At 41.0% G+C, this 27,942-nt stretch overlaps 1 protein-coding gene across 3 annotated transcripts in view; it reads right to left on the bottom strand.

Moving 5' to 3' along the window:
- Positions 1–18,037, bottom strand: part of MAGI3 (membrane associated guanylate kinase, WW and PDZ domain containing 3) — a 204,800-nt gene extending 186,763 nt beyond the window's left edge. For 2 of the 3 annotated variants that reach the window (XM_074935983.1, XM_074935985.1), the window contains exon 1: positions 17,707–18,037. In XM_074935983.1, coding sequence (XP_074792084.1) covers positions 17,707–18,037 — 331 coding nt within the window. The remainder of the gene's footprint in view (positions 1–17,706) is intronic. The other variant, XM_074935984.1, reaches the window with a different exon arrangement.
- Positions 18,038–27,942: the final 9,905 nt, after the last annotated feature.

Here is a 27,942-nt window from a genome sequence, read left to right on the forward strand (position 1 = left end):
CTCGACCCTTGGCTCTGGTATCCAGTTTCTGCCTTCTGGTTTTACCCTTGGTTTGGTTCCAGATGACTGACTGCAGCCCTAGCCCCGACCACTAGCTCTGCTTCCCGCTCTGGCCACTAGGTTAGACTGCCCTCATCCTGGTTAGCTGACAGTTACACTTTTTACATAGAAAATGCCATATTGAATCAGATCATAGAAATGTAGGACTGGAAAGGACCTCGACAGGTTCCACTGGTCCATCTGGCCTGATAAACTTCTCTAATTTTGGTCAACGTCTCTAGTTTTAGAGGAAATCAAACTTACACACAATATGTACATGTAGCCAATTTTGCAATACCATGTAATAAGAATAGGGTTTTTTTTCTGATTTGGGGCAATTATTTTATGCTCTGGAGTGCATCCATTTCCCTTGATCTAGTCGTTTCAGCTCACATAGTTTCAAACGTTATTTATGTTCACAAGTTACTTTATTTTGTGCACTCTGAAGTCTTTATAAACAGAATGTAGGAAAAAGCAGATTCAAACTAGATCTGAATATTATCTGCCCTACTTGACTGGTTCTATAATGTTTAGCATTTTCCTTCTTAACTCAGCTACCATGGAAAGTTTACTACCCACACTCACATTATGTACTGTTATGTATCTACACCAGTTTAACACTTAGTTAAGCCAAATCATTTCATTTTGCAAACTAAGAAAAATAAACTGGTCATGCTATTTGGTCTCATCTACCAGCATCCATCTTCCCTTAAATGTCAGCAACGTGATGTAAATCGAAATGTCCTGATAAAGTCACTACTTGCATGGATGCTAATGAACCAAAATAACAATCTTACTCATAGAACTTAGTATTAAGTCCAAAATGAAATTATTACATAAAATGCTAAAGCCCCATTTTTACACCACTGGGAATATTACTTATAGTCAGAGAAGTAAAGGAATTTAGTTAAAACAACTCACCTTTTAAAAATCAATAGAAGAGAACAGCTAGGGACTTACGTTTTAGTGAGTTTATTTTAATAGTAGGTTTCAGAGTATCAGCCGCTGCGTTAGTCTGTATTCGCAAAAAGAAAAGGAGTACTTGTGGCACCTTAGAGACTAACAAATTTATTTGAGCATAAGCTTTCGTGAGCTACAGCTCACTTCATCGGATGCCTCCTTTTCTTTTTGCAAATATAGACTAACACGGCTGTTACTCTGAAACCTGTCCTTTATTTTAATAGTAGTTCACATTCTGCATTATAATTAGGGCCATACCAAGTTCATAGCCACGAAAAGCATGTCACAGACCGTGAAATCTGGTCTCCCCCTGTGAATCTGGTCTTGTGTGCTTTTACCCTATACTATACAGATTTCACTGGGGAGACCAGTATTTCTCAAACTGTGGGTCCTGACCCAAAAGGGAGTTGCGGGGGGGTCACAAGGTTATGATGCGTGTGCGGGGAAGGTCGCAGTATTGCCACCCTTACTTCTGCACAGCCTTCAGATGTGGATGGCTGTTAGCCAGACACCTAGCTCTGAAGATAGTGCCATGCCAGCAGCAGCACAGAAGTAAGGGTGGCAATACCATACAATGCCATCCTTACTTCTGTACTGCTGCTGGCAGTGGCTCTGCCTTCAGAGCTGGGGTCCTGGCCAGCAGCCGCCGCTCTCCCGTTGCCCAGCTCTGAAGACAGCACTGCCTCCAGCAGCAGCACAGAAGTAAGGGTAGCAGTACCACAATACTCCCTACAATAACCTTGCAACATCCCCTCACACACACCCCCCTCCTTTATGAGTCAGGACCCATAAATTACAACACTGTGAAATTTCAGATTTAAATAGCTGAAATCATGAAATTTACAATTTTTAAAATCCTATGACTGTGAAATTGACCAAAATGGACCGTGAATTTGGTAGAGTCATAATTATAATCCTCTCTTGTGCAAGCATACATCTATGTTGCTATAACTTGAGTTTTATCATAATAATTAATCATTTTGAGTGCAATGCCAACTTCCTATCTTTTCCTCCAAGGTCATGACTCAAAGCTTTCCACAGAGAGGATAACAGTTCTGTGTTTATGGCACTAGCCTGGAGCTTAGGAGACTTGCACTCAGCTCCCTGATTTGGCCCATGTTTCCTGGATGACCTTGGGAATTTTGTCATCACTATAAGTGGAAGAAAGCCCCAGTGGATAAAGAGCTAGCCTAGGAATCAGTAGCTCTGGCTTCAATTCCCTCCTCTGCAACAGACTCCGTGTGAACTTGGGCAAGTCACTTAGCCTCTCTGTGCCTCAGCTCCTCATCTGCAAAATGGGGATAACTGTACTTCCCCACTTTACAGGGGATAAACACAGATGATGGCGAGTCTCTCTGATACTACAGAAATGGACCATATAAGTACTCAAGACAGACAGAGCATCCACATGTCTTGCCCTTACAAAAGCCATACGCATATTATATAATATGCCTATATATAGCAAAAAGTTCCCCTCCCCTAAGGCATGAATGGTTTAGTTATGTTCCCACCATTTAAGTCCATAAAAAGGAATTTGTCAACAAAAATTTGAAGGTTTCAGAGTAGCAGCCGTGTTAGTCTGTATTCGCAAAAAGAAAAGGAGGACTTGTGGCACCTTAGAGACTAACCGATTTATTTGAGCATAAGCTTTCGTGAGCTCCACTGAATGCATCTGATGAAGTGAGCTGTAGCTCACGAAAGCTCATGCTCAAATAAATTGGTTAGTCTCCAAGGTGCCACAAGTACTCCTTTTCTTTTTTTGAAAAATTTGAAGGAATCCCTCTCCCTCTGCTTTTTGCATTATTTTATTGCTAATTATGGAGAACAGAACCACTTTTCAGCAATTCTTAATTTCTTGCGCTCCTTTTCTAAAGCAGTTTAAGATTCTACCAGTAAAAGCAAAGCCTTTCAAAGTATTATTCAATAAGATACATTTACATTATATATTCAAGTGATCAGGCAGAATGGTCACTAGACAAGGCACCTGTTTAATGCAGACATTTATATTCCAAATATTCAAGATATATTGTGGTGAATTCCCTTAAATTAGTTTCCTTTGGGGAATGCAGGAGAGTCATGAATCAAGTGAATGGAGAAGCATCTTCTAGACTGGTAAGTATGACAGCAGCATGCAGCTGAGCCAGGGCATTCTGCTTGCAAAACTTTGTTGAGCGTTTAACAACTTTCACCAGACAAACTTTTTAAACAAGGGAAAAATTGTTTACTTTGAAAGTAAATATTCAAAAAAGGATTTTTAAAGATTTGATAATATACTCTGAAAAAATGCTACTGTAAACATGGATTTAAATGAAAAAACAACAACAAAAACCCAAACAAACAACTCTAAATAGAAACCCAGCCTCAAACAATCTGTGGCCAACTTCTACCCCTACAGCCCCTTACCATAACTTTGCTTCCAGGCGTTTTATTCAGGTAAATTTTTATTTTCAGAAACATCACTAATAAAGTTCTAGTAGCCCCATAGTTGTTAACTGAAATACAGGGTAGAGGAAAAATATTAGACCTCATGTTTAAAACATTTAATCTGAGATAACAACATTGGAACTACACAACACACAAACAGGTTTTTGACCTGACCATTATTCCACTACATGAAACTATCTAGTACTACAAATATGCAAACAATGATGTTTATATTAATATTCATATTGTATATGAAAATACTGCATATTTAGAAATTATTTAACGTATATAGTACCTTTCAGATAAGGATCTAAAAGTACTTTAAAAGGCTAGATTAAAATTATTCCCATTTTGTAGGCACAGAGAAACTAAAAACAGGGCATTTAAGTAATTTACCTAATGCACAGAAAGGTGGTGGCAAAGCCAGGAAAAGAATCTGAGAGCCCAAATCTCTGTTGAAACGTCCTCCCACTGGATGCTGCACCCTCCCAAGCCAGCAACTTTTTAAGGTGGGTGAAGAAAGCAAAGCTCCTTCCCCACTGAGACTGGAGGGAAATAAGCAGTAGGGGTGAACCAGAGAGCAAACAGGTCTCTAGGAAGGTAGGCCATGTAAATGCATAATTGTCCTGGGGAACTTAATTGCACAAAATATGGAATCCAAAAGCTTAACCAGACTGAAATTTTTAACCAGACTGAAATAACATCCACAGTTATATTAGATACTAAAAATATACAATAAACCCTCATATCCTTCAGGAATTAAACTAAATAGCTGACTCATACTAGGAATTAACTTCCCCTATGAAAAAAAATGAAATTTAGTGTCTGACAATCTCCACACTGAACCAGGGCAGAAGAGGCTGCACACACTACCTGCCAGTAATATTAAGCCTAGCAGGGGAACAAGAGGAGGAAGTATACCTCTTAGTTAACATGTCCTTAGAGGGAACCTAGGCAATGGGCTAAGCAGTCAATCCTGTGAATGAGGCTAGGGCTGGACCTTATTGTTTATTCATTTGTTTGTTAACACAGTCAAATTCCAAAGGGGACATATTTTGACCCTACAGACAGCACATGTACTGTTTTGTAGAACTGATGGGAACATCACCTGTCCAAAGCAGATGACCATTATAAGGTTTCTTACACCTTCCTCTAAAGCATCTGGTGCTGGCCATTACCAGATAAAAAAACAGACTAAACAGACCTCTAGTCTGATACAGTACAGCAGTTCCTGTGTTCTGATGATAAAAGGTTAAAAAACTGCAGAAAATGTAATTCATGTCTTAAATCCTAAAAAATGTGTTCATACAATTAGGCATAAGAAAAAAAAACAAAGAAAATTCTAAACTCCAAACTAAACCACCATTTTACTTGACACACATGAACCTAGAGACAAACAGGCAGACACTATAAAAAAAACAGGTTTCAGAGTAACAGCCGTGTTAGTCTGTATTCGTAAAAAGAAAAAAGAAAAGGAGTACTTGTGGCACCTTAGAGACTAACCAGTTTATTTGAGCATGAGCTCATGCTCAAATAAACTGGTTAGTCTCTAAGGTGCCACAAGTACTCCTTTTCTTTTTTCTTTTTATAAAAAAACAGTTAGAACTCAATCCCACCCTTAAGTATGTGGTATGCAACACTGAAAATCTAAGTCAGCTCCTGTACAAGTTTAGTTTCTAAAACATGCTGCATATTATAATGCAGGACTAAAATCTAGACTGCTGAAAAACTTCGTTCAACCTTACTATTCCACGGAAAAGCTTAGTTAAGTGACAGACTGCCTTCTCAGCTTATTCACACAGAGGGAACACATACATTACAGCTAAATAGGTTTTTTTTTTTTTTAATAGCACCCAGAAAAAAAAAAAATCAATGGTACGCCTTCCACTGAAAGATTAGCTAACATTGTTTAATACTGGCCAAGAAAGGAAAAATCTTCCTTCTAAAATTATTGATTTGTTTCTTCTTTCTGTGAGCCTCCACAAAGAAATTATAACTAAATCAGCTCTCTCCTACATGACACTGAAATCTATAATAAATCTTCAACTGAACAACTGGCTAACATTTTTTCCTTCATTTCAGGCCTACTGTTTCTTTTATGCCCGCGTCTATTCCCCCCCCCCTTTTTTTTTTATAATCATTTGGATGTCACATTGGCCTCGACACAATCTCCTCCTGTTTAGAAGGAAGGAAGGGGAACAGCCAGTTGCAATTCACATGTCACTATGCAGAATCTCACATACACCTCAACCTGCGGAGTGCTACTCAAAGAACATGCTATGTAAATGGTAGACCCTGATTTCGCTGCATGTTAGAAAATGACTTTCAGTTAATATGATCAGTAGAAGTAAGGCTGCTGATAATCTCTCCTCAACCTTATTTATGCTGAGAGGTATTTGTACAATCCCAGAAATGTTAAGAATGGTAGCCACTATTCTTAGCCAGTGAAAACTTTTAGAACTATTTTGTTATTTAAAATATACCAGGAGGAAAGAATCTGCTGTCTGAGAAACTTATTTTAAGAATGAACTAACTGTAAATGTACCTTTTCTTTCAAAATATCTTATAACAAAAATTTGGCAAAAACCCATTTGATCTAGTTTTTTCAATTAGCAATAAAGCCAACTAACTATGAAACACTACAAGACTCCCAAACCCTCTCCCACTCCAAATAAAAATATGCATTTCAGACTACAGTTTAAGTATTTTAACTCTGAATTTTGAAGTAGCAGAGATATTAAACCACTTATAATTAGGATTTAACAGAAATGTTCACCAACTTTCAACTACAGCGACATCAGAAACCAGCATTTAATCCCTATGCTATGCAAAAAAGTTACTTTTTATCTTTGTTTCAATCAAGTCAGTTTATTGAGAGGTACAAGATGACAGTCATATTGAATGGCATATTTCCCAACAGTTAACTCGGTTACCACATTTACTACTGCCCTTAGAGATCATCCAACCTTCTTTTCTAATAGACCATTCACCCATGTCACATTACAACAAGATGTTAAATTTAATATAAAAATTCAAGCTGCATGATGGGAATTTTAAAAAGGCCAGGGTTCTTAGTCAAAATAATAGTTTGGTATAATGGCTGACCAAATGGCACAATACTCACAACTTTCTAACCCCTCACACACTCACCATGCACAAACTTTTCACATTTAGGCTGCAAGTTTCCTCTAAATTAAAAATCTGAAGATATTGTAAATTGTGCCAGCTACCTTCAAACCAGAATCCCGCACTTCTGTATCATTTTTAACAGAACATAGCTCAAATCAGTATATATAGTTGGGATAGTCCATATACACTGGGGATGCTTTCAGCAGGGTTTTGGACTAGATGCCTCCTGAGGTCTCTTCCAATCCTAATCTTCTATGATTCTATGATATACTAAAGGAAAAATGAGACTATGGATCTGTATGGAATGCATATTTTCCCATAGCCCAGTTGCTGGTGTAAAATGAACCAACAGGTGGATTAATATACTAATGGATGTTAAAATATGGCCTGGTGTGAAATTTACAAAAAGAAGGTTTTAAAAAAAACTATAATTCCCCCGAAAGCCACCACCTCACCTTACATGTGCGTCTTCTCCAGGGTCCAGGCACCTAATTAGTGGAGCCACGCCTGTCCGGCTCCACTAATTAGGTGGGTGGCCCTTCGTTCTCGTGTGTGCAGCCACCCAGGCGCACAACTTAGAAAAAACCATCTGCAGACCACCTGAATGGAGCTCGCGGACCACAGTTTGAGAACCCCTGCTCTATAGCAATGACATATCACACTAAATAAATCTGAATGGACTTAAAACAACTCCAGGTGGCACAGGTTGCAGGCTAAAAAGTGGAATAGCAGATATAACAGAACAGCCATTCAGAGACATAATTTATTTTTCACCACTTATGCTGTAGCCCCCTCCCAACGCGCACACTTTCCAACTTGGACAATGAAAATGGACAGGTCATTTTCATTTTTGTTGGTAGCCAGTTTCTAGCCTTTGCATTTTTTATTTCTTATGGACTACCACAAATCTACATTTTAGTTACAAAAACACCAAGCAATAAGAACACCCTACTCTCAAGAGTGCATATCAGTGCCCTCATGATTTAAGTTTCATTTTATTTTTAGACAAACAAAACTCATAGGTAATTAGCACAAAATAAAGACAAAATGGGATCTCAGAATTTGTGAGCCAAGAGTAGGCTTGGCCCTGGAAAACTCTGCAATTCAAAGTGATGAAGCATTTTTCTTCCATATGCGTATGAAAGTGCTGTGTACTGTTAGGACCTGAACCTGCTACATACCCTTAATTCCCACTGAAGTAAGACCTCTACACAGCTCCCATGTTCTATCCAAGAGGACAGCATTTAATTTTTGGGTAATATTATTCTTTAAAAAGTGTATTGGGGTATTTCAGGGCGAAGAACATTGTGAAGAGATTAGATCAATCATTAAAGAAGCATTCAAAAAATTAGTAAGTGTCATGTCGTGTGCATTACTCTTCCATTTTATGACATTTCTGTGTCAAAGGAGGAAACTAACTTTTGAGTTGGTAAGACAACTGTCATAATAAAAGTTGTAAAATCTTGAATTTATACATATAGAAGACATGGCTTTACAATGTACTGAATTCTGTATTCTACTAGTTTTAGTAATTAATTATCCAAGAGGTAATAACTCTTCTAGTTACATGGTTAAGATATTCACCAAATTTCAAACAACTACCTTTAAAAAATGCATTCTAGAACACCATCCTTTCTGATTAATAAAATTAAAATACAATCAGTTTTTCTATGCACTGTAAATAGTCTATTCTTCAGCTGGTAAACGTCAAGATGTCTATCAAGGCTGCAAGAGGCTCCTCGTGATGGGGTACGTCGCATAGAGCTTTGGTTCTACATGGAGAGCATGGCCATTATTAGTCTAAGCCTCTCTGCTGGCCAAGTCATAGTGCAATATTAGAATTATTCTTAGACGGACGATGGACCTGCTTCTCCTCCAGGGGAAAACTGATATAAAAATTGACTGACATGGTCAGGGTAAGCAAAAAACAAGGAACATTTAGAAGACAACAATGGCCCACAATAAAGCACTCGAGAATAGGGGTAATAATAAAATGCCGAACAAAGCAGAAAGAATGAACAACATGGTAGTGCATTGTTCAGAAGAGTTATGATATTTCCCTTATAGACAGTAAGGTGACAATACCAAGACATACCTAAAGTAGAAAGAGAGAGAGAACATTACAAACCCTTAAAATGGACTATTGAAGTTTATTTTTAAATTGATCTCACACTAACTAAAACTCCTATACAGAAGATGGATAATTATGAATAAAACAAAATTAAAATAATTGACCAGCATGGCTAATACTAAATTATTACTATTACAGTGCTTAGGCTCAGCTAATCAAGCATATGGAATTAAAAATATTCAAGCTCGTAGACTTACATTCCTCACTTTTGGAAAGTACTGTAGATAGAATTAAATCACATAAATGCATCTTGAACAAAGAAATATTTCTGAGTTTATAAACCTGATGCTAAAAGCGGGGGGGGGGCGGGGGAGGGCGGGCGCGAAGGCCAATAACCGAGCGTTCCAAAAAGTGGGAACTTTTATGTAAAACAATTCCTCCTATAGTAATTTTAGGGACTCAAACAGATACTCAATTAAAGATATGCTATAGAGATGTGACAGTAAACTTGCTAAACTTTACCAATGCCAATCATACTCCTTAGAAGGAGGCCCTTCACAATCAGTCATAAAAATATGATGAAAAAGATTTAGAGAGATATCTGTTTCACTCTCAGGTGTTCTTCTCATAATCCTTGTTTTAAGAATGTTAGTTATTTTTAGAGACATTTGTTGCTCCTTCCATCTTACTCATATTAGACCAGTTTCTGTGTCACAGGGCTTTCTACAGCAACAAATTATATCATAAATGGGAGATCACAATAATAATGAAGAGATCCATTTATGTTTAAAAAGAAAAAAAACACTGGGTTTGGTGGTCCGTGTATTAATAATATTAATGGTATTGCACCATTTTTAATGACCAACAGCAGAGTACTCAAAAGATTCAAAAGTGGAGTTAAAAATCATAAAGTACAAATACTAAAATGTTGATTACAACTAACCCCCAAGCATAAACCTGAAAAACAGCCACTTCTACACAAGCAGAAGAACTTACATTTGCTTAGCACTGGACACATTTTAACACCAGGTTACTCCAATCTAAATAGGGCATGCAAACTTTCCCTAGATGATAATCCCAGACTTCAATTGAAGAGTCCCATGTGAGATTTTCAAAGGCGTAAAGGGCAATAACTCCGTAACTCCCACTGAAAAAAAATCAATCAGAATCGGGTTCCTAACTCTCATTTTTGACTTTGAAAGTCTTCTCCTGATACCAGCAGCAGATCTGGTAAACGCACATTCAAAACCAAGTGAGTGTGACGCTATGTGCAATGAGATTGAGATCTTAGAAGCAGACATAGTGCACTCTGTATAATAAAACACTGTACTGTAACACTAATATGATTGTTTTTACAGTACCAGAGAATTTCAAAACACTTTTAACAAATAAAAAGATGACCACATGAGGTAAAGATCAGTATACCAGAGCAGTGAGGTTTAGATAGGGGTTAAGTATCTTGTCAAAGTTCAAACAAGAAAGGAGTGGCAGAGACACAAATAGAAGCTAAGAGTTTCAATTACTTGTAGCCCAGCCCTAGTCAACAGACCACACTCCCACAAAGAGAGAGATTAGTATGCTATTTCTTTCTTTTTGAGCCAATTAAATAGCATAGCAAAAGCATCCCTCCTCCCCCCAGCCACAGAAGAGGTTGTAAAGTAAATCTAATGTACCATTCTAACAGGTCCATCTGTGTTACCAGAGTTCAGATGTACAGTTCTGGTACCCTGTATTGGTATGAACATTTGGACTACTAAGTACCAACTAGAGGTTCTGGCTGCCAGTCAGGCACTTTCAACAATACATATCAAAGTTGTACTGGATTGCAATTAACTTCATTGGCATCATCGCTGTCCATTTATTTCACAGCTAGAAGATGAAACTGCAGAACTGGCAGCAAAAAAGACTTGGCTCAAACCTGGTAAAGGACAGCCCCCTTTCTTCCATCTGTACTAAATGGAAGGATGCTGCAAAAATTTTTAACAAGTTCTCACTAGTGTTGAATTTTAACTGGGATTGAAAGTGTAAGAAAAGACTTATGGTCTCCAAAACTAAATGTTAAAAACTAAAGCCCCAGTACTGCATGTATTTGCAGTAATAAAGTTTGCACATGAGACTTGACTTTGATGGAACTACTCATGGTAGTGAAGTTAAACACGTTTGCAGGACTGGGACCTAACTCATTCCAGGAACCAGAGAATGGGCAACTATTGGACCAAATTCCAGACACTGAAATGTCCTAAAGTTAAACAAGTGAATCAGTCTTCCTCTTATTTATGTATCATCTTTTGTTAGGGTTTGAACTATGGTCATTAGACTGAAAGGGGTGTATTCTGCTAGTTTTGCACTTTATCTGCATATCAGGTGATGAATACAATGACAAATTTGAGAGTGAGATAAAACATGGCAATTGTTTGCAAAAAATAATTTACACCATCCCACCAAGAGAGAGATTTATCAGGGAAACTATTTGGAGATCTCTTGTAGAAAAAAATGGTCTGTAAATCAAAATACAGTACTGTCTGATTTACTTAAACAGAACAGATCTAGAACAATTAAGATGATCATTACCTCCACTCATACGTAGCTAAAGCATTTAAACAGTCTACTAATGGCTAACTTTTAAAAAAATGTTAAACTAAGGAGAGCATGTTATGATGTTTATACCATATCATATTAAGAAACTGATGATGAAATTGGATGACAAAGTAAATCTAGTATGAGTACACATACTTCTAAGATAAATGGACTTGTGCCCTCAAATAAATTATTGGTGTAGTTTGCTGCATATTTACTATTGTATATATCAAATACTTTACAGAATTTTTGAGTTCAGAAGTGCATGGCGAATACCATTCATCCAATAACTCACTTCAGAGAGCTACAGCCTTTTAGTATCCCACCTATTTACTGGAAAGAAAAATTTCTGTACCTCATTTCAAAAGGGGCAAATACTGCCCTGCCCTGGTTTCCAATCCAGCAGAACCAATGTAAATTCACTGCAAAAGGAGTACATGTGTCAAGTCACACTGTCCCTGTACATTGCAAAGCTGTACTCTATGGGAGTGCTCACTGTGCCCAGTAGGTGAGGGAGATTGAAGAACAGCAACTGTATACAGCACTAATTTCTTCCCAAAAGGGCATACTGTGTCCTGAAGCTGCAATAGTGGCCACAGAGTAGCTTCACTGATGCTCTATCATCTTGAAGGGACTGAAGAAAAATAATCCTGCTATTCAAACTTGGAGTTGAAGATTTTGCATATAATCAGCAATTCTTCCTACTTTAGAACTTTATATGGTAGTCTCAACACACTCTTGATACACCATCTATGCTTCACTTGCCCAGTGTTGGCATTCACAATATCTGGGCAGTACTTTGGCAGCAGGGCTTCATAACCTGCCTGAATATTTTGGAAACTAAAAATGGAGACTTACTGTGGCCAGTTTTTAAGTAAACTCAGCACTAAGATGTTGACTTTACTGTAGTGGAGGCTGAAATTTTCCGTTTATTCTCTTAATAGCAACAGTACAGTCAGCAGCACAAGCTTGATCTATATGCTTTCTTACCAATATGCCTCATATCTAATGTGGAAGTGTGAATGCACTTTTAGTTGATGATGGAATAGTTTAGTCTCCATGGACCATATTGGTCCTTGGCCTCATCGTCAGTTACAATGTGGACACTTGTATGCTGGGGACTAGCTGGAAGCCACCATTTTAATAACAATGTATTTTAAATATAGGGTTCATCTCAAGTCCACTATGTTTGACAAGGACTGTTTTACTATTTATTTATACTGTGTAGTAAGAGGAAGCCTTACACATTTCTCTTTGCCACTACTGTTCCCACCTTACCAAGGACAGGTGTTATACAACTAAGTAGCAGGCTCTAAACTTGAACCCATAGCAAATAAAACTAGGCACGTTCTTAGGGTGACCAGCTGTCCTTATATAGGGACAGTCCCGATATTTGGGGCTTTGTCTTATATAGGTGCTTATTACCCTCCATCCCCGTCCCGATTTTTCACACTTGCTGTCTGGTCACCCTACATGTGCTCATGTTAGTAACTAAAAGAGAGAAGAGAGTGGAGGACACACATTTCTCCACCAGTGAAAAAGTCCATATCTCACAATGTGTAGTTAACAACGTGCAGTCTGATTAACATTTATATCTTTCAAGAAAGCTAAACTAGATCCTGAAATTTGCATTTTAGATTCATTACCCAGCCTGCTAGAAACAGCCAATGCAGATTTCATTGCTGTCAAATAAAGATATTGCTTTCCTTAATGAAGAGCTGTGTGTCACCACGTGGTACAAAGCAAGTCTAGCCTGTTGATCCACTGCTGAAAGCTACTGAAACACCAGCATCAGACTTTAATGAAATGCCATATTGATTAAAAGATGGAGGTAGCTACTCAGCACTGAGGTTGTACAGACATAAAAAGATTCAAAAATGTACCAACAAATACCTCAGTGTCAAGAGGATGAGGACAGGACATATTTAGTACAGGGCCCTCAACTTTAGAATTCCCCTGCATTCTTGTTGTGACAGTGCCTCAGTTTGGTGAGCTTCCAGGCACGCTAAGGCCTACTTAGAAATTCTCACTAAAGATGTAGGTTGACTTGTGAGAATCCAGTTTTTATTTTTACCTTGATATGACTGGAAGAGAAGGAAATAATGTTTTTCCTGTCATTTTGCTGTGCTGTATTAATTTAAATTGGTCTATATGTTCACTTTTTTGAATACAAACAAAATACCTACCCAAAGGACTAGGCACCCTGACATAATCAAAATCACAATCCATATAAAAACAAACAGCACCAGCAGATCAGAGGCCAACCCCACCACCACCAAAAAAATCACCTATCCCCATCTCAAAACCCCTCATGCGCTCAAGACCGATGACACTCCAAGAATGCCACAGATCCCCAAACACCCCACATGCCTACACAAATAAATGCAATTTGAAGCGTTCTGAAGGTCAGTAAATTTGGACTATTTTGGACCAGCGAGTGGAAAGGAAGCAAATTTCGTCATGGGAAACACTAGCTGAAATATCAGGGGGTAGCCATGTTAGTCTGTATCCACACACACACACACACACAAAAGCTGAAGTCCTAGTTCAATTTGCTCCAAAAGTGAATTCTAAAAACAATAGTATTAATTAGAACAGCTAGTTCTCTTTTCACTGCTCTAGCAATTTGTACTGTAGTGGTTACTTTTCCTTGCTAGAAGGGTTTGCCACTGTCAAGTCACAGCCCTAATACAATACAAATTATAAAGCACTGCACATGTGATTTTATGGGGTGTCCTGTTTTACAACTAGGACAATGCTTCTCATGCCGGTGGTAAGAGAGAAACTGTCAAACTGAGAGAATATTGGAATTAAATAAATAAAAATAATTTAGAAAGATCACTGTCTTGGCCCACAGACTTCGCCTTTCTTTCGAAATTAACTATTCAACTTCACTGTAAACAAATGACCAAATAATAAAATAGTAAAAAACACGCAGAAGTCCAATTCTGCTCCCAAATTTTGGGAGCAGAATTGGACCTTGAGTGCTGAGATTCTAATGATATCCTCCCCTGTGAAGTGGAGATAGGAGAAACTGAAATGATGAAAGTGTGCTTTGCTCAAGGTCAGCTTTTACACCAGGACTCTGGGTAATAGACAAAACAATAGAGGTGTGTCTTAAAAATAATTAAGACACAGATAAGAGATTGCATAAGTCAATCATGACAATATTGACATGTCACACTGTAGGAATCACAAAATAAGAAGTTTTAATAAAACATTCATAATTAAAATTTGTTTAAACTTTGTAAAGTTCATACCTGTGTTGTGCAGAACTTGAGAAGCTGTAATTAGTTTCAGATTTACGATTGTAAATCATTAGTCTGTGATTGCAGGTAATACTATTTAGTATTTACTTGGCATTTGAGATCCATGCTGGTAAAGAGGATTTTATTGCAATGATCTGATATTCCCGGTTAATTACAATATATTCAGATTAATGCTATTCTATGATTGGAAGCTGAGTTCTCTTTGGAAAGTAAAAACAATATCATGAAATAGGAATGGGGAATTTCAAGAATGTTCTCAGGATACATAGTGTCATTTGCACTGGTTCTGACCATAGACAAAGCTAAGACACCATTTAACAACTGAGATTTAACCCTTTTTAAGTAAGCAATACACATTACTACGGAGATAGCTTGCAGAGATTCAATTTCCTGGCTTTGTGACACTGGGACTTAAATAGAGTACCAGTAATGCACTGAAGTCACAGTCCCCATCTTCACGTCATACTGTACCCGAAACAGAAAGGTTTGATAGGGTACGGGATGCTAAAGGTGTCAGAAAACAATCCAATCATTTATCCAAGAGTCCCTTTAAATTCTGCCTCACTGCAATTAATTCGGTCAATTTCACCCAGATTGGAACAGACACACACTATGTACCTATATATTCATATATAATTATAGCTAGGAGAATAATCACTACCTCAAAATCATCTTACCCCAAGGTTAAGCTCTGCTATTATAATTTGCTGTGTAGTGCTTTAGAGCTGCTGTTCAGTACAGACAAAAGACAGAGTGCTTAGTACACCTGACTGTAGTTTAATGAAAAGCTGCCAAAAAAATCTCATTTCTCATGTAAATATCAGATAAAAGGAAAACTAAAATACAAGCAGCACATCCCTTCTTAAATTCTGCATTCATATTTATCTAAGAGATTCAAAATTAATCATAACAATATAGAATCTCCTACTTTCCATAAGGACATTTGCTATTATACTCGTAGCCAGTTTCAATATTTTACAAATAGCCAATACATGTTTTTTAATTTCAGATCTTTTTGAGATTCTTCATTTAGCTTTTCAAAAGGGAGCTGGAGAGATTTTAAGGGGTTTTTTTACATCATTATTGCATTTTACTCTTAATCCACTAAGAAATGTGACGACCAGGGCCAAACACAAAATATCAATGTATGTAAAAATACCCATGTACTCATTTGGAAAGGAAGGGCATTCCTCTCAAGTGCCACTCATAGCTGCAGCAAACACTTTTTGAAATTGAGAGGTAACATTACATATGATATACACACACACACACACCCACCCACCCCTACAATAGTTGATCTAGCTTTATTCAAAACACAGAATACTGAATGATCTATGGACAGACAGAAGTGGAAATAACTTACACAGAATAAAAGAGCAAAATTACAATGCTGAAACTATAAAAGATCCCTGTTGGAAGGCCACTCTTTACTACAAGGCTGAAATCTTGCATGAGGATTGAGTTTCATTGGTAGGTGGCCATGGGGCAGTTTTTAAGCAGGTATGTCAGGACTAGTTTGCGAAGGCTAAGTCTCACTTTATTTTCAGATGAGAGGAAGACTACAATAAATGTTGGAATTCCATGTGTAACTTCATCCTGTCCATCCTTTCTCCCTCAATTTTAAAAGGAAGAATCCTTTGTAACTAACATCTCTAACTCTGTTCTACCCTACTATCATAAACCCACCTGACTCTTGCCACATAAAAGTGCTGACTCTCTACAAAGGCCTAGCAAACCAACAGATTTTATAATAAACCAACTACTGGTCTGAGTGATAGGGGAGATAGTGTCAGTAAAGGCTATCCTCTCATTAGCTCTCAAAACACAAGTTTCCTATAAACTCCACTCACATAACATAAACAACTTGGTTCCCAAAGTGTGCTTTGGAGTGGGAGCACTGTACCATGGATAAAACAGGAAAGCTGGAACAGAAGGTCAAATACAAGTTAGTCATTCCAACACTACACTAGAATGACTGCTGTAGAACTAAAAATCAAACAGAAAGCTAGACACTTAGTTTAACAGGAATCTGTTTCACTGTTCTGAGAAAGTTGCAGGGCCCACACCACGGGTAGACAGACTGTGCGAGAACATGTGTGCTCAACCACAAACTTCAGTTACAACAACAGTGATTTATCTCAGAGAATTCTCCCAAGATAGAAACGGACAGATGCAAGAACTCTTCTCCTTCCCAAGCTTCACACAGAATGGAAAATGGAGAAAATCCAGGAACAGTGTTCATGGAATTTTTGAGAGAGAAATGCTTTAAAATCCAAGTAACAATGTAACACAACATACATCAGATTACAATGGACATAAAGATAACGGATTCCCTCTAGGAGATGCAATGACCTCACTATCCCTGCACAAAATAAACCCAATCTACTGATAACAAAATTAATAGCAATGATGAAGTAAGTCAAATATTTTCAACTACGAAATTGTTACTGGATATAATGAATACTAAGGGCAGTTATGCCAAACCATCTGCTGTAGACAGCAAAAAAAAAAAAAAAAAAAAAAAAAAAAAAAGCCCTGAATAAACTAGTTGAAGATTATCACATGCTAGAAAGGATTTTTACACCAAAAGAACTTATTCCAGGACTGCCCGGCTCTTAGAAAAGGATCCCACCACATGGGAGGGGAGATTATTTTTGCAGTGAGAGAAGTGCACAGTGAACAATGATTAAGCCAATCCATAGAAAAGCCGGCACTTCCCAGCCTCCAGGCTGGGGGCAGGGTCCACTGGGCCGGGGGGTGGCAGACCCAGAGCCCTTACGCAACCAGGTAACAAGGGACAAGTCAGCAGCTCAGGGACAGGAAACAGGGAATCCGACTCGAGCGCCAGCCCCACCAGCGGCTCAGCAGGCAGCTCCGCGGTGCAGCAGCGGGGGAGGCAGGGCCAAACCTGGCCCAGAGGCAGGGAATTAGGGGACAGGAAGACAGGGCCACGCGTGCCCCGGGGAGGGACTGGAGCAAGCCCGGGGGTGCCCCAGGCGGTGCGGGGCAGCGGTCCGGGGGGCGGAGGGGCAAGGCGGGCCCAGGCCGGTTCCGGGGGGCGGGGCCAGGCCCGCCCGGGTCCCAACGGCGGGGGGGCGGGGCCGGCCCGTCGCGGGGAGAGCGAGGCGGTCGCGGCCGCGGCCCCGTCCCCGGGGGAGGGGGGGGAGAATTGGGGGCCGGTCCCGTCCCGGGGCGGGGGGGGGGGGGGCCGGTCCCGTCCCGGGGGGGGGGGCTCACCTGGGCGCACGGTCTTGAGGCGCACGGGCTCCCTGAAGTGGCGGATGACGGCCAGGGTGTCGCGGTGGGTGAGGCCGCTCACGGGGGTGCCGTTCACCTCCAGCAGCACGTCCCCGGCGCTGGGGGGCTTGCCAGAGAGCAGCACCGGGCCGGGCCCGCCGAGCTCGCCCAGCAGCAGGCGGCCCCCCAGGTAGGGGAACTCGCCGAGCTCGGCGCCGCCCCGCAGCAGGTCGGGGTCGGGCGCCCCGCCGGGCTGCGGCGGCCCCCAGGACACGGCGCACTCCTGCACCTTGCTCAGCCAGTGCCGCTTCCTCCGCAGCGTCTTCGACATGCCGCACCATGGGGGGCCGCGCCCGCCTCACAGGGCCGCTCGCCGCCCGCCCCGCGCGCCTCCGAACGCGGCCGCCGCAGCCTCCCGACTGCTGCCCTCGGCGCGGCGGCGGCCGGCCCCGCCCCCTGCTTGGCCCCGCCCCCCACGCCGAGAGCCCCGACACGGCCGGCCACGCCCCCTCAGCGGAGCACGGTCCGAGTGACGTCACAGGCAGAACTTTCAGGGGCCGGAGCTGGAAACGGGCGTGTCCCCGGCTGCCTGTCCGTCCGCCCCGCCTCTGTCGGTCCTGCTCCCTGTCTGCCCCCCACCCCTCCCCATGTCTGTCCCTCCAGGTGCCTGCCCTGCACCCCACCCCTCCCCACATCTGCCCCCCACCCCTGCGTCTGTCCATCCTGCTATCTGCAATCGCCCCCGCCTGCCCCTTCTCATCCACCCTGCTATTCTTCCCCCCCACTGCATCCATCTGTCTGCCCCCACCCCACCACCCAGCCCCATGTCTGTCCAGCCTGCTGTCCGCAATCCCTCCGTCTTCCCCCTTCTCATCCACCGTGCTGTCCCCCCCACACACTGCATCCGTCTGGCCTGTCCCTTCCCATGTCTGTCTGCCTCCCACCCCTCCCAGTCCCATGTCTGTCTGTCCTGCTGTCTGTCTGCCCCCCACCCGGCCCAGCCCCACATCTGTCTGCCCCCTTCTCATCCACCATGCTGTCCCCCCTCTCCTCCCCTCCCCTCCCCATCCCCACATCAGTCTGGCCTGCTGTCTCTCCATCCATCTGCCTACCTCCCACTGTTCATCTGTTCCTTCTCCTATGTCTGTCCATCTACCCCAGCCTCTCTGTCGGCCCCTCCTGCTATCTATCCACCTGCATGCCCCCCCCCAGCACCCATCCATCTGGCTTCCCCGTCTGTCCATCCACCCCCTCATCTGTCTGTCCCTCTTGCTGTGTCCACCCATGGCCCTCCATTCGGCACCCCCCACCCATGTCTGTCGCACCTGTCTTTCTGCCCACCATCCCAGGATCTGTCTGTCCCACAGTGCCCAATGTCCTCAAATGGCACCTGTGGCTACCCTCTCCTTTCTCACCTTAGGAGGAGGACAAATCAGTGTCTGAAATACAGGTTGCTGCTGCCGCCAAAGTCAAAGACACACTCTTAATCCAGCTCGGAAAACAGAAATATAGCCACATATAAAGGGTTTTTACATTTATTTTATTTAGAAGTGTATATGAATTTATGTACAAATTAGTATATCCATCATGCTCCTGGCTAACATACCAATGTTAGAAATGAAGAGCTGGAAGGGACCTCAAGAGGTAACCTTGTTCAGCCACCTGCACTGAGGCAGGACCATGTAGATCAGCCCTGACAGGTGTTTGTCCAACCTGTTCTAAAAAGCCTTTACTGATTGGGATTCCACCACCTCCCATGGAAGACTATTTCAGAATTTAGTTAACCCTTATAGTTAGAGAATTTTTCCTAATATGTAACCTAAATCTCCCTTGCTGCAAATTAAGCCCATTAGTTGTGTTCTATCTTCAGTCCACATAGAGAACAATTGATCACAGTCTTTATAACATAGTTGATGACTTAAGGTAGACCTGATAAGTCTTTTCTTAAGACTAAACATGCCCTTTTTAAAAAAACCTCTCCTCATAGGTCAGGTTTTCTAAACCTTTTATAATTTTTGTTGCTTTCCTCTGGATCCTCTCCAACTTAGCCATCTTTCCTAAAGTCTTGTGCCCACAATCTGATACAGTACTCCAGCTGTAGCCTCACCAGTGCCAAGTAAAACAGGATAATTAGCACCTGTGTATTACATACTACACTCCTGAATAATATTAGCCCTTTTCACAAGTGCATCACATTGTTGGTTCACACTCAATTTGTGATCCACTCACCCCCAGAGCCTCTTCAGCAGTACTACGACCTAGTCAGTTATTCCCCATTTTGTAATTGTGCAAATTACTATACTTAGGAATTAAAATCAAATGCATTTATCTTTACTGAATTTAATCTTGGTGATTTCAAACCAATCCTCTCATTTGTCAAAGTTGTTTTGAATTCTAAACCTGTCCTCCAAAGTACTTGCATCCCCTCCCAGTTTGGTGTCATCCACAAATTTTACAAGCACACGCTCCACTCTGTTATCCAAGTCATTATTGAACATATTGACTAGTACTAGACCCAGGACAGGCCCCTGGAGGACCCCAATAGATACACACACACACATCCAGTTTGACAGTAAACCATTAACTACTCTTTGAAAAACCATATTCAAACTGTGCACTCATTTTATAATAATTTAATTTAGACCACATCTCCCAAGTTTGCTAATGAGAATGTCATGAGTGTGTGTGAAAAGCTTTACTAAAATCAAGGTATATCACATTTTCTGCTTCACCCCGTCCCTATCAGAGCATTAGCCATGTTAGTCTGTATCCACAAAAACGAGGAGTCCAGTAGAATACTTCAATCTCCCTGGACATTCTATAACAGATTTAAAAGTAGCCATTCTTCAACAAAAAAAACTTCAAAAACAGACTTCAAAGAGAAACTGCAGAGCTACAATGCATTTGCAAATTTAACACCCTTAATTTGGGCTTGAATAGGGACTGGGAGTGGCTGGCTCACTACAAAAGCAATTTTCCCTCTTTTGGTATTGACACCTCTTCATCAATTATTGGGAGTGGACCACATCCACCCTGATTGAATTGGCCCGGTCAGCACTGGTTCTCCACTTGTAAGCTAACTCCCATCTCTTCATGTGTCAGTATATTTTGCCTGCATCTGTAATTTTCACTCCATGCATCTGAAGAAGTGGGTTTTTTACCCATGAAAGCTTATGCCCAAATAAATCCGTTAGTCTTTAATGTGCCACCGGACTCCTATCCACTAGGTCAGCAACCCTGTCAAAGAAGGAAATTAGATTAATATGGCATGATTAGTTCTTAACAAGTTCCTGTTGGCTATTACTTATAACCCTATTATCCGTTAGGCACTTACCAAGTGATTGTTTAATAATTTGTTCCAGCATCTTTCCAGATATCGAAATTGGGCTGGCTGGTCTATAATTCCCCAGATCCTCTGTCCCCTTTTTAAAGACAGATATTATGTTTGTCCTTCTCCAGTCCCCTGGGGCCCCACCCATCCTTCAGAAGTTCTCAGAGAGAATCGCTAACAGTTCCAAGATTGCTTCTGCTAGTTCCCCAAGTACCCTGAGAATTAATTTTAACAGGCCAACTTGAATACATCTAACTACTCTAAATATTCTTGCATCCTTACCCAATAGTAGAATTTCTTTAGTGCCTGGCATTTTAACAGGTCAGTCAGCTTGTTTAGATGAATTTATAAATATATAAATGCTGCTCACAAGAAGTCAGTCTCCTTTATAAATCTGTAATATTTATCTTCTCTCTGTACCATTCAGGCCTCAATTTTATGGGTCACTTATGGATATGCTAACTTCACTATGACTAATCACACGCTTAAAGTTAGCACATACACAAACATTTGCAGGACCAGGACTTTAAGATTGCAAGTTCTTCGAGTAAAAGTTTGGGTGCATTAGAGCAATTGTTTAATAATGACATTAGTAACAACTACGGTTTGCAAGGCTAATTCAAAATAGGTTTTATCATCTATGGATTTGAAAGTCTGTTGGTCACATGATTTCAAACTGGTATGACTCACCCCTCTGAATTTATTTTTTTTCTTCATTAGAAACTATATTTTCACTGCAATATTTCTCACTATCTGAAACATTTTAAGAGTATTTGTTTCCTTTCTTGAAAGTATTGCTTTGCATTTAAGCTGACTACATGAAAGTCCCCATTCGACTCTGAGATATACGAATCTTAAGTATCTTTAAAAATGATTGTGTTTAAGTGTACACACTGTAATTCAACTTTCAGTACCATGAGGGTGTAATAATACCATTGTTTGCAAACATAAAGGGGTGTGACCTTACATTCCTCAAACACTTACATTCCTTTGTATACAATGAAACAGGAAAAACAGGTAGCTATAGATTCCAAAGGGTCCATGCACTGTATTATAAAACAATGTGTTGTTTTGTTTCACTGACCCACTCATGAACTATATGTCCTGATGTTCACATCAGTTTGCACAACAATAGAGACTATTAGCAATAACAGCTTTGAACTCTGAACTCCTTTTCCATGGTTAATATTTGTGCAGATTTAGAAAATGACTAATCTTTCAGAAATGGCTATGAAATGCGCTTATAACAAATGTATACATAATACCTTTCTGGTAGTTTCCAGAGGCGTACAAACCTCTACACCGCTACAGGCCCATATACCCAGTTCATACGGTAACTGTTACCAAAACCAGGGAATCTACAAAAAAAAGTTAGTTGCACTCAGAAGAGCTGCTTGCAGAGGGGAAAGAATGGAGTCTTAAAAGTTGCATGAGCAGCATTATCTTGCAGTTGTGAGCATTCAATTTCACCTGATATCTATACTGGAGGGTTTTTTCCTTAACATCCTGCTTTCTTATTTTGTTTGGAGGTGTGCAAACCATCTGTGATTGCAGAACTGCCAGCCCCAAATGTTTATTATATATATATATATATACACACACACACACACGTACGTACGTGTCAGGCCCCCCATAAAATCAGGGGTTAACTTAAAAAGTTTTTGGATATAAAAAGTACATTTGGAGTTTTTTATTTGCCTTCTGGGTTTTGAAACTTCAGGGTTCACATTTTCAAGCTGATCTATACAACCATGAAGCCTGGAATTTACTAATAAAAACAAAAAACAAACAAACAAAAAACACTTGAAGTGGAGATTCTGGTGAATTCATGTGACTCCAGGGATTTAACAAACAAAAACAAATACCACAAGAGCTGGTTTATGTGATAAAGTAATTCCCATACTAATTTTAATCCATGCAGATTTTAGTTGTCTCACTTTTGACTTCTATCTTTTTGTCTTGCTTTCTCATTTTTATTATAAGGACCAAGTAAACCTGAGTGGTCTAATTCCTTTGTCCCAGTTGAAAGAGGAAAAAAAAATATATAAACAGACCAAAGAGCCTAACATTTAAAAAAATAAGGGTATGATTTTGAGTAGATAAATTCTGGACATATTAATCTAATCTGTGTCCGTTTCTGTAATACCTATGATGAATCTGTAAAAATGCCACAGACATTTGGTGAATAAATCCTTAACAGAGAAAGAAAGAATATTCAGAAAGAATTCAGTGATTTCAGATTGTTGAATTAACAAAACTTTGTTCTACGCATAGGTACCCATAAGGACATGTCAACATTTCAGCACCAACAGCCTTTATTCAAGACTAATGCTCTCAACAAACCTGTCTCTTTAGTGCCCCTGTATCTTATACTTCATGCATACTACAGGAGCTGAATTCAGGAAAGCTATACTACTGTAATGAAAACTTTGAAGTCTATTCAGAGAACTGGCTGACAACTTTAATTCTAATTTACGCCACGCTGACAGTGAGTATGTTCACCTTTCATTCCTCCTCCTCCTCCTCTTCTGATTTACTTATTTCAGCTTGCAAACATGTAAAGTATTTGAGCTCTCCTACAGATAAGCAGAAGGAATGTGTTCTTTACAATGATCTTACCTAATGTACTGCGGTGTGAAGCATTATGTATTTAGGTTTCAGAATAACAGCCGTGTTAGTCTGTATTCGCAAAAAGAAAAGGAGTACTTGTGGCACCTTAGAGACTAACCAATTTATTTGAGCATAAGCTTTCGTGAGCTACAGCTCACTTCATCGGATGCATACTGTGGAAAGTACAGAAGATCTTTTTATACACACAAACCATGAAAAAATGGGTGTTTACCGCTACAAAAGGTTCTCTCTCCTCCCACCCCATTCTCCTGCTGGTAATAGCTTATCTAAAGTGATCACTCTCCCTACAATGTGTATGATAATCAAGTTGGGCCATTTCTAGCACAAATCCAGGTTTTCTCCCCACCCACCCCCCCACAAACCCACTCTCCTGTTGGTAATAGCAAAAAGAAAAAGGAGTACTTGTGGCACCTTAGAGACTAACCAATTTATCTGAGCATAAGCTTTCGAGAGCTACAGCTCACTTCATCGGATGCATTCATGCATGTAGCCATTTCCAGCACAAATCCAGGTTTTTTGTTGTTTTTTTTCCCCCCCCACACAAACCCACTCTCCTGTTGGTAATAGCTTATCTAAAGTGATCACTCTCCTTACAATGTGTATGATAATCAAGGTGGGCCATTTCCAGCACAAATCCAGGGTTTAACAAGAACGTCTGGGGGGAGGGGGGAGGAAAAAACAAGGGGAAATAGGTTACCTTGCATAATGACTTAGCCACTCCCAGTCTCTATTCAAGCCTAAGTTAATTGTATCCAATTTACAAATGAATTCCAATTCAACAGTCTCTCGCTGGAGTCTGGTTTGAAGTTTTTCTGTTGTAATATCGCAACTTTCATGTCTGTAATCGCGTGACCAGAGAGATTGAAGTGTTCTCCGACTGGTTTTTGAATGTTATAATTCTTGACATCTGATTTGTGTCCATTTATTCTTTTACGTAGAAACTGTCCAGTTTGACTAATGTACATGGCAGAGGGGCATTGCTGGCACATGATGGCATATATCACATTGCTGGATGTGCAGGTGAACAAGCCTCTGATAGTGTGGCTGATGTTATTAGGCCCTGTGATGGTGTCCCCTGAATAGATACGTGGGCACAGTTGGCAACAGGCTTTGTTGCAAGGATAGGTTCCTGGGTTAGTGGTTCTCTTGTGTGGTATGTGGTTGCTGGTGAGTATTTGCTTTAGGTTGGGGGGCTGTCTATAGGCAAGGACTGGCCTGTCTCCCAAGATTTGTGAGAGCGTTGGGTCATCCTTCAGGATAGGTTGTAGATCCTTAATAATGCGTTGGAGGGGTTTTAGTTGGGGGCTGAAGGTGACGGCTAGTGGCGTTCTGTTATTTTCTTTGTTAGGCCTGTCCTGTAGTAGGTGACTTCTGGGAACTCTTCTGGCTCTATCAATCTGTTTCTTCACTTTCCGCAGGTGGGTATTGTAGTTGTAAGAATGCTTGATAGAGATCTTGTAGGTGTTTGTCTCTGTCTGAGGGATTGGAGCAAATGCGTTTGTATCGTAGAGCTTGGCTGTAGACGATGGATCGTGTGGTGTGGTCAGGGTGAAAGCTGGAGGCATGTAGGTAGGAATAGCGGTCAGTAGGTTTCCGGTATAGAGTGGTGTTTATGTGACCATCGTTTATTAGCACTGTAGTGTCCAGGAAGTGGATCTCTTGTGTGGACTGGACCAGGCTGAGGTTGATGGTGGGATGGAAATTGTTGAAATCATGGTGGAATTCCTCAAGGGCTTCTTTTCCATGGGTCCAGATGATGAAGATGTCATCAATATAGCGCAAGTAGAGGAGGGGCGTTAGGGGACGAGAGCTGAGGAAACGTTGTTCTAAGTCAGCCATAAAAATGTTGGCATACTGTGGGGCCATGCGGGTACCCATCGCAGTGCTGCTGATTTGAAGGTATACATTGTCCCCAAATGTAAAATAGTTATGGGTAAGGACAAAGTCCAGCCACCAGGTTAGCCGTGACATTAATCGGGGATAGTGTTCTTGACGGCTTGTAGTGCATCTTTGTGTGGAATGTTGGTGTAGAGGGCTTCTACATCCATAGTGGCCAGGATGGTGTCATCAGGAAGATCACCGATGGATTGTAGTTTCCTGAGGAAGTCAGTGGTGTCTCGAAGGTAGCTGGGAGTGCTGGTAGCGTAGGGCCTGAGGAGGGAGTCTACATAGCCAGACAATCCTGCTGTTAGGGTGCCAATGTATTTACTAACCAGTTTATTTGAGCATGAGCTTTCGTGAGCTACAGCTCACTTCATCGGATGCATAGCATATTGTGGAAACTGCAGAAGACATTATATACACACAGAGACCATGAAACAAAACTTCCTCCCACCCCACTGTCCTGCTCCTAACAGCTTATCTTATCTTAACAGATAAGCTGTTAGGAGCAGGACAGTGGGGTGGGAGGAAGTTTTGTTTCATGGTCTCTGTGTGTATATAATGTCTTCTGCAGTTTCCACAATATGCTATGCATCCGATGAAGTGAGCTGTAGCTCACGAAAGCTCATGCTCAAATAAACTGGTTAGTCTCTAAGGTGCCACAAGTACTCCTTTTCTTTTTTCTTTTTACGAATACAGACTAACACGGCTGTTACTCTGGAACAATGTATTTACTGAGTGCTAATGTTTGAAATCTCAGAGAGCTAAAGCTCCATCAAAGTGGAGAAATGTATCCAGTTCAATGTGTATTACACACTGGCTGCTGCAAACTTTCTTAAGCTATCAGCATTCAGCACATATACAAATCTCACAAAAACAAGACCTCAAGCCTGTACTGGTACCCTAACTAAAGGAAGAAACAGTTTCATGTCAATGGAATGCTTTGGTAGGTGGGGAAACAAAATTTGTTTATTGCACAACTGATGTTCAAAGGCAATCCAAACATTAAAAGTGTATCATACGAATCAATTTCTAATAATAATTAGAGACAGGCTATTTCAGAGAGAAGGAAGAGGGAATTCGGGTGTTACATTAGGACAAGTGCAAAATTATTTTCCTGATGTAAAACTCTTCTAAAGAGAAGCCCTGGTCGGTTTCTGACAAAAGTTAATGTGGCATGACATAGCATGGCACAGTAGCACATGTCAATAAGTGCACAGAGAGGGTCTATCCTGCTCCCAAAGTCATGGCAAAGCTCCCCTCAGCTCCAGTTGGCACAGTATAGGATCCTCAGATAGGTCCATGCAGATTACTTAGCCTCAAATTTCCCCTTAAAGGGCCCAATCCTGCAAGGCGCTGGCATCCTCAGCTCCCCACTGACTTCTGAGGTATGGCGCACCGGGCAGGATCAGGCTCAAATTACATGCGTTTCTAAAAGGATTTAAAGGAATAGGTTCCACCACTATGCCCCACGCTACTGTGAAAAGGGGAGGTGGGGGAAGAGAGTGGCAATAACGGGTGAGTCCCTGGCCATGCAACTTCGTTCCAGAAGTCATAATGAGACAAAGAACATTGCTTAGGCCCAGGGTCCTCGCACCAACAATCCCTGACTCTGGTGACTCCTCCTTGCCATTTGTCTCCCTTCCCACCAAGTGGATCTATCAGGATCCACAGTGGGTTTAGAGAGTAAATCCTCTGGCTTCTTCTACTGGGGGGTGGTCAAATCTCACTGGAGGAAATTATGAGGAAACTCTGCAAGTTTCAGTATGCTGCATTTCCACTCCCTTGTCTCTGCACAAGCCATGCAGGGAAAAAAATGTAGCTTTAACTTCAAAGACAGCCAGACTAATATGTTTCCAGTTTAGGTAAGAAAGAAGACTGGACCTCCAGAAAAGAAAACAGCTGAAAAACATTAAAGTTGCATGTTTCAATGGATTGCGTGAAATGTGGGCATTAATTCTGGATACTTGTGGGGAATGGAATCCAATTAGAAGAACAACAACAAACACTAAGCATAAAATGAAGAGGTTACACCAGTGCAGGGCTATATATGTAGATTTATGACATGTTCCCTGCATGATCTACAGGGGCCAATGGGCCACCTGCAACATTATTGAAGTGCTAGAAGAACTGGTGATGTGGATAAACACAATGGGCAGGTGTCAAGGTTCCTCCCCCACTCTGAACTCTAGGGTACAGATGTGGGGACCTGCATGAAAAACCTCCTAAGCTTATCTTTACCAGCTTAGGTCAAAACTTCCCCAAGGTACAAAATATTCCACCCTTTTGTCCTTGGATTGACCGCTACCACCACCAAACAAATACTGGTTACTGGGGAAGAGCTGTTTGGACACGTCTTTCCCCCCAAAATACTTCCCAAAAACCTTGCACCC

This window comes from Natator depressus, chromosome 21 (assembly GCF_965152275.1).
Source record: "Natator depressus isolate rNatDep1 chromosome 21, rNatDep2.hap1, whole genome shotgun sequence".
NCBI classification, from domain to species: Eukaryota; Metazoa; Chordata; order Testudines; family Cheloniidae; genus Natator; species Natator depressus.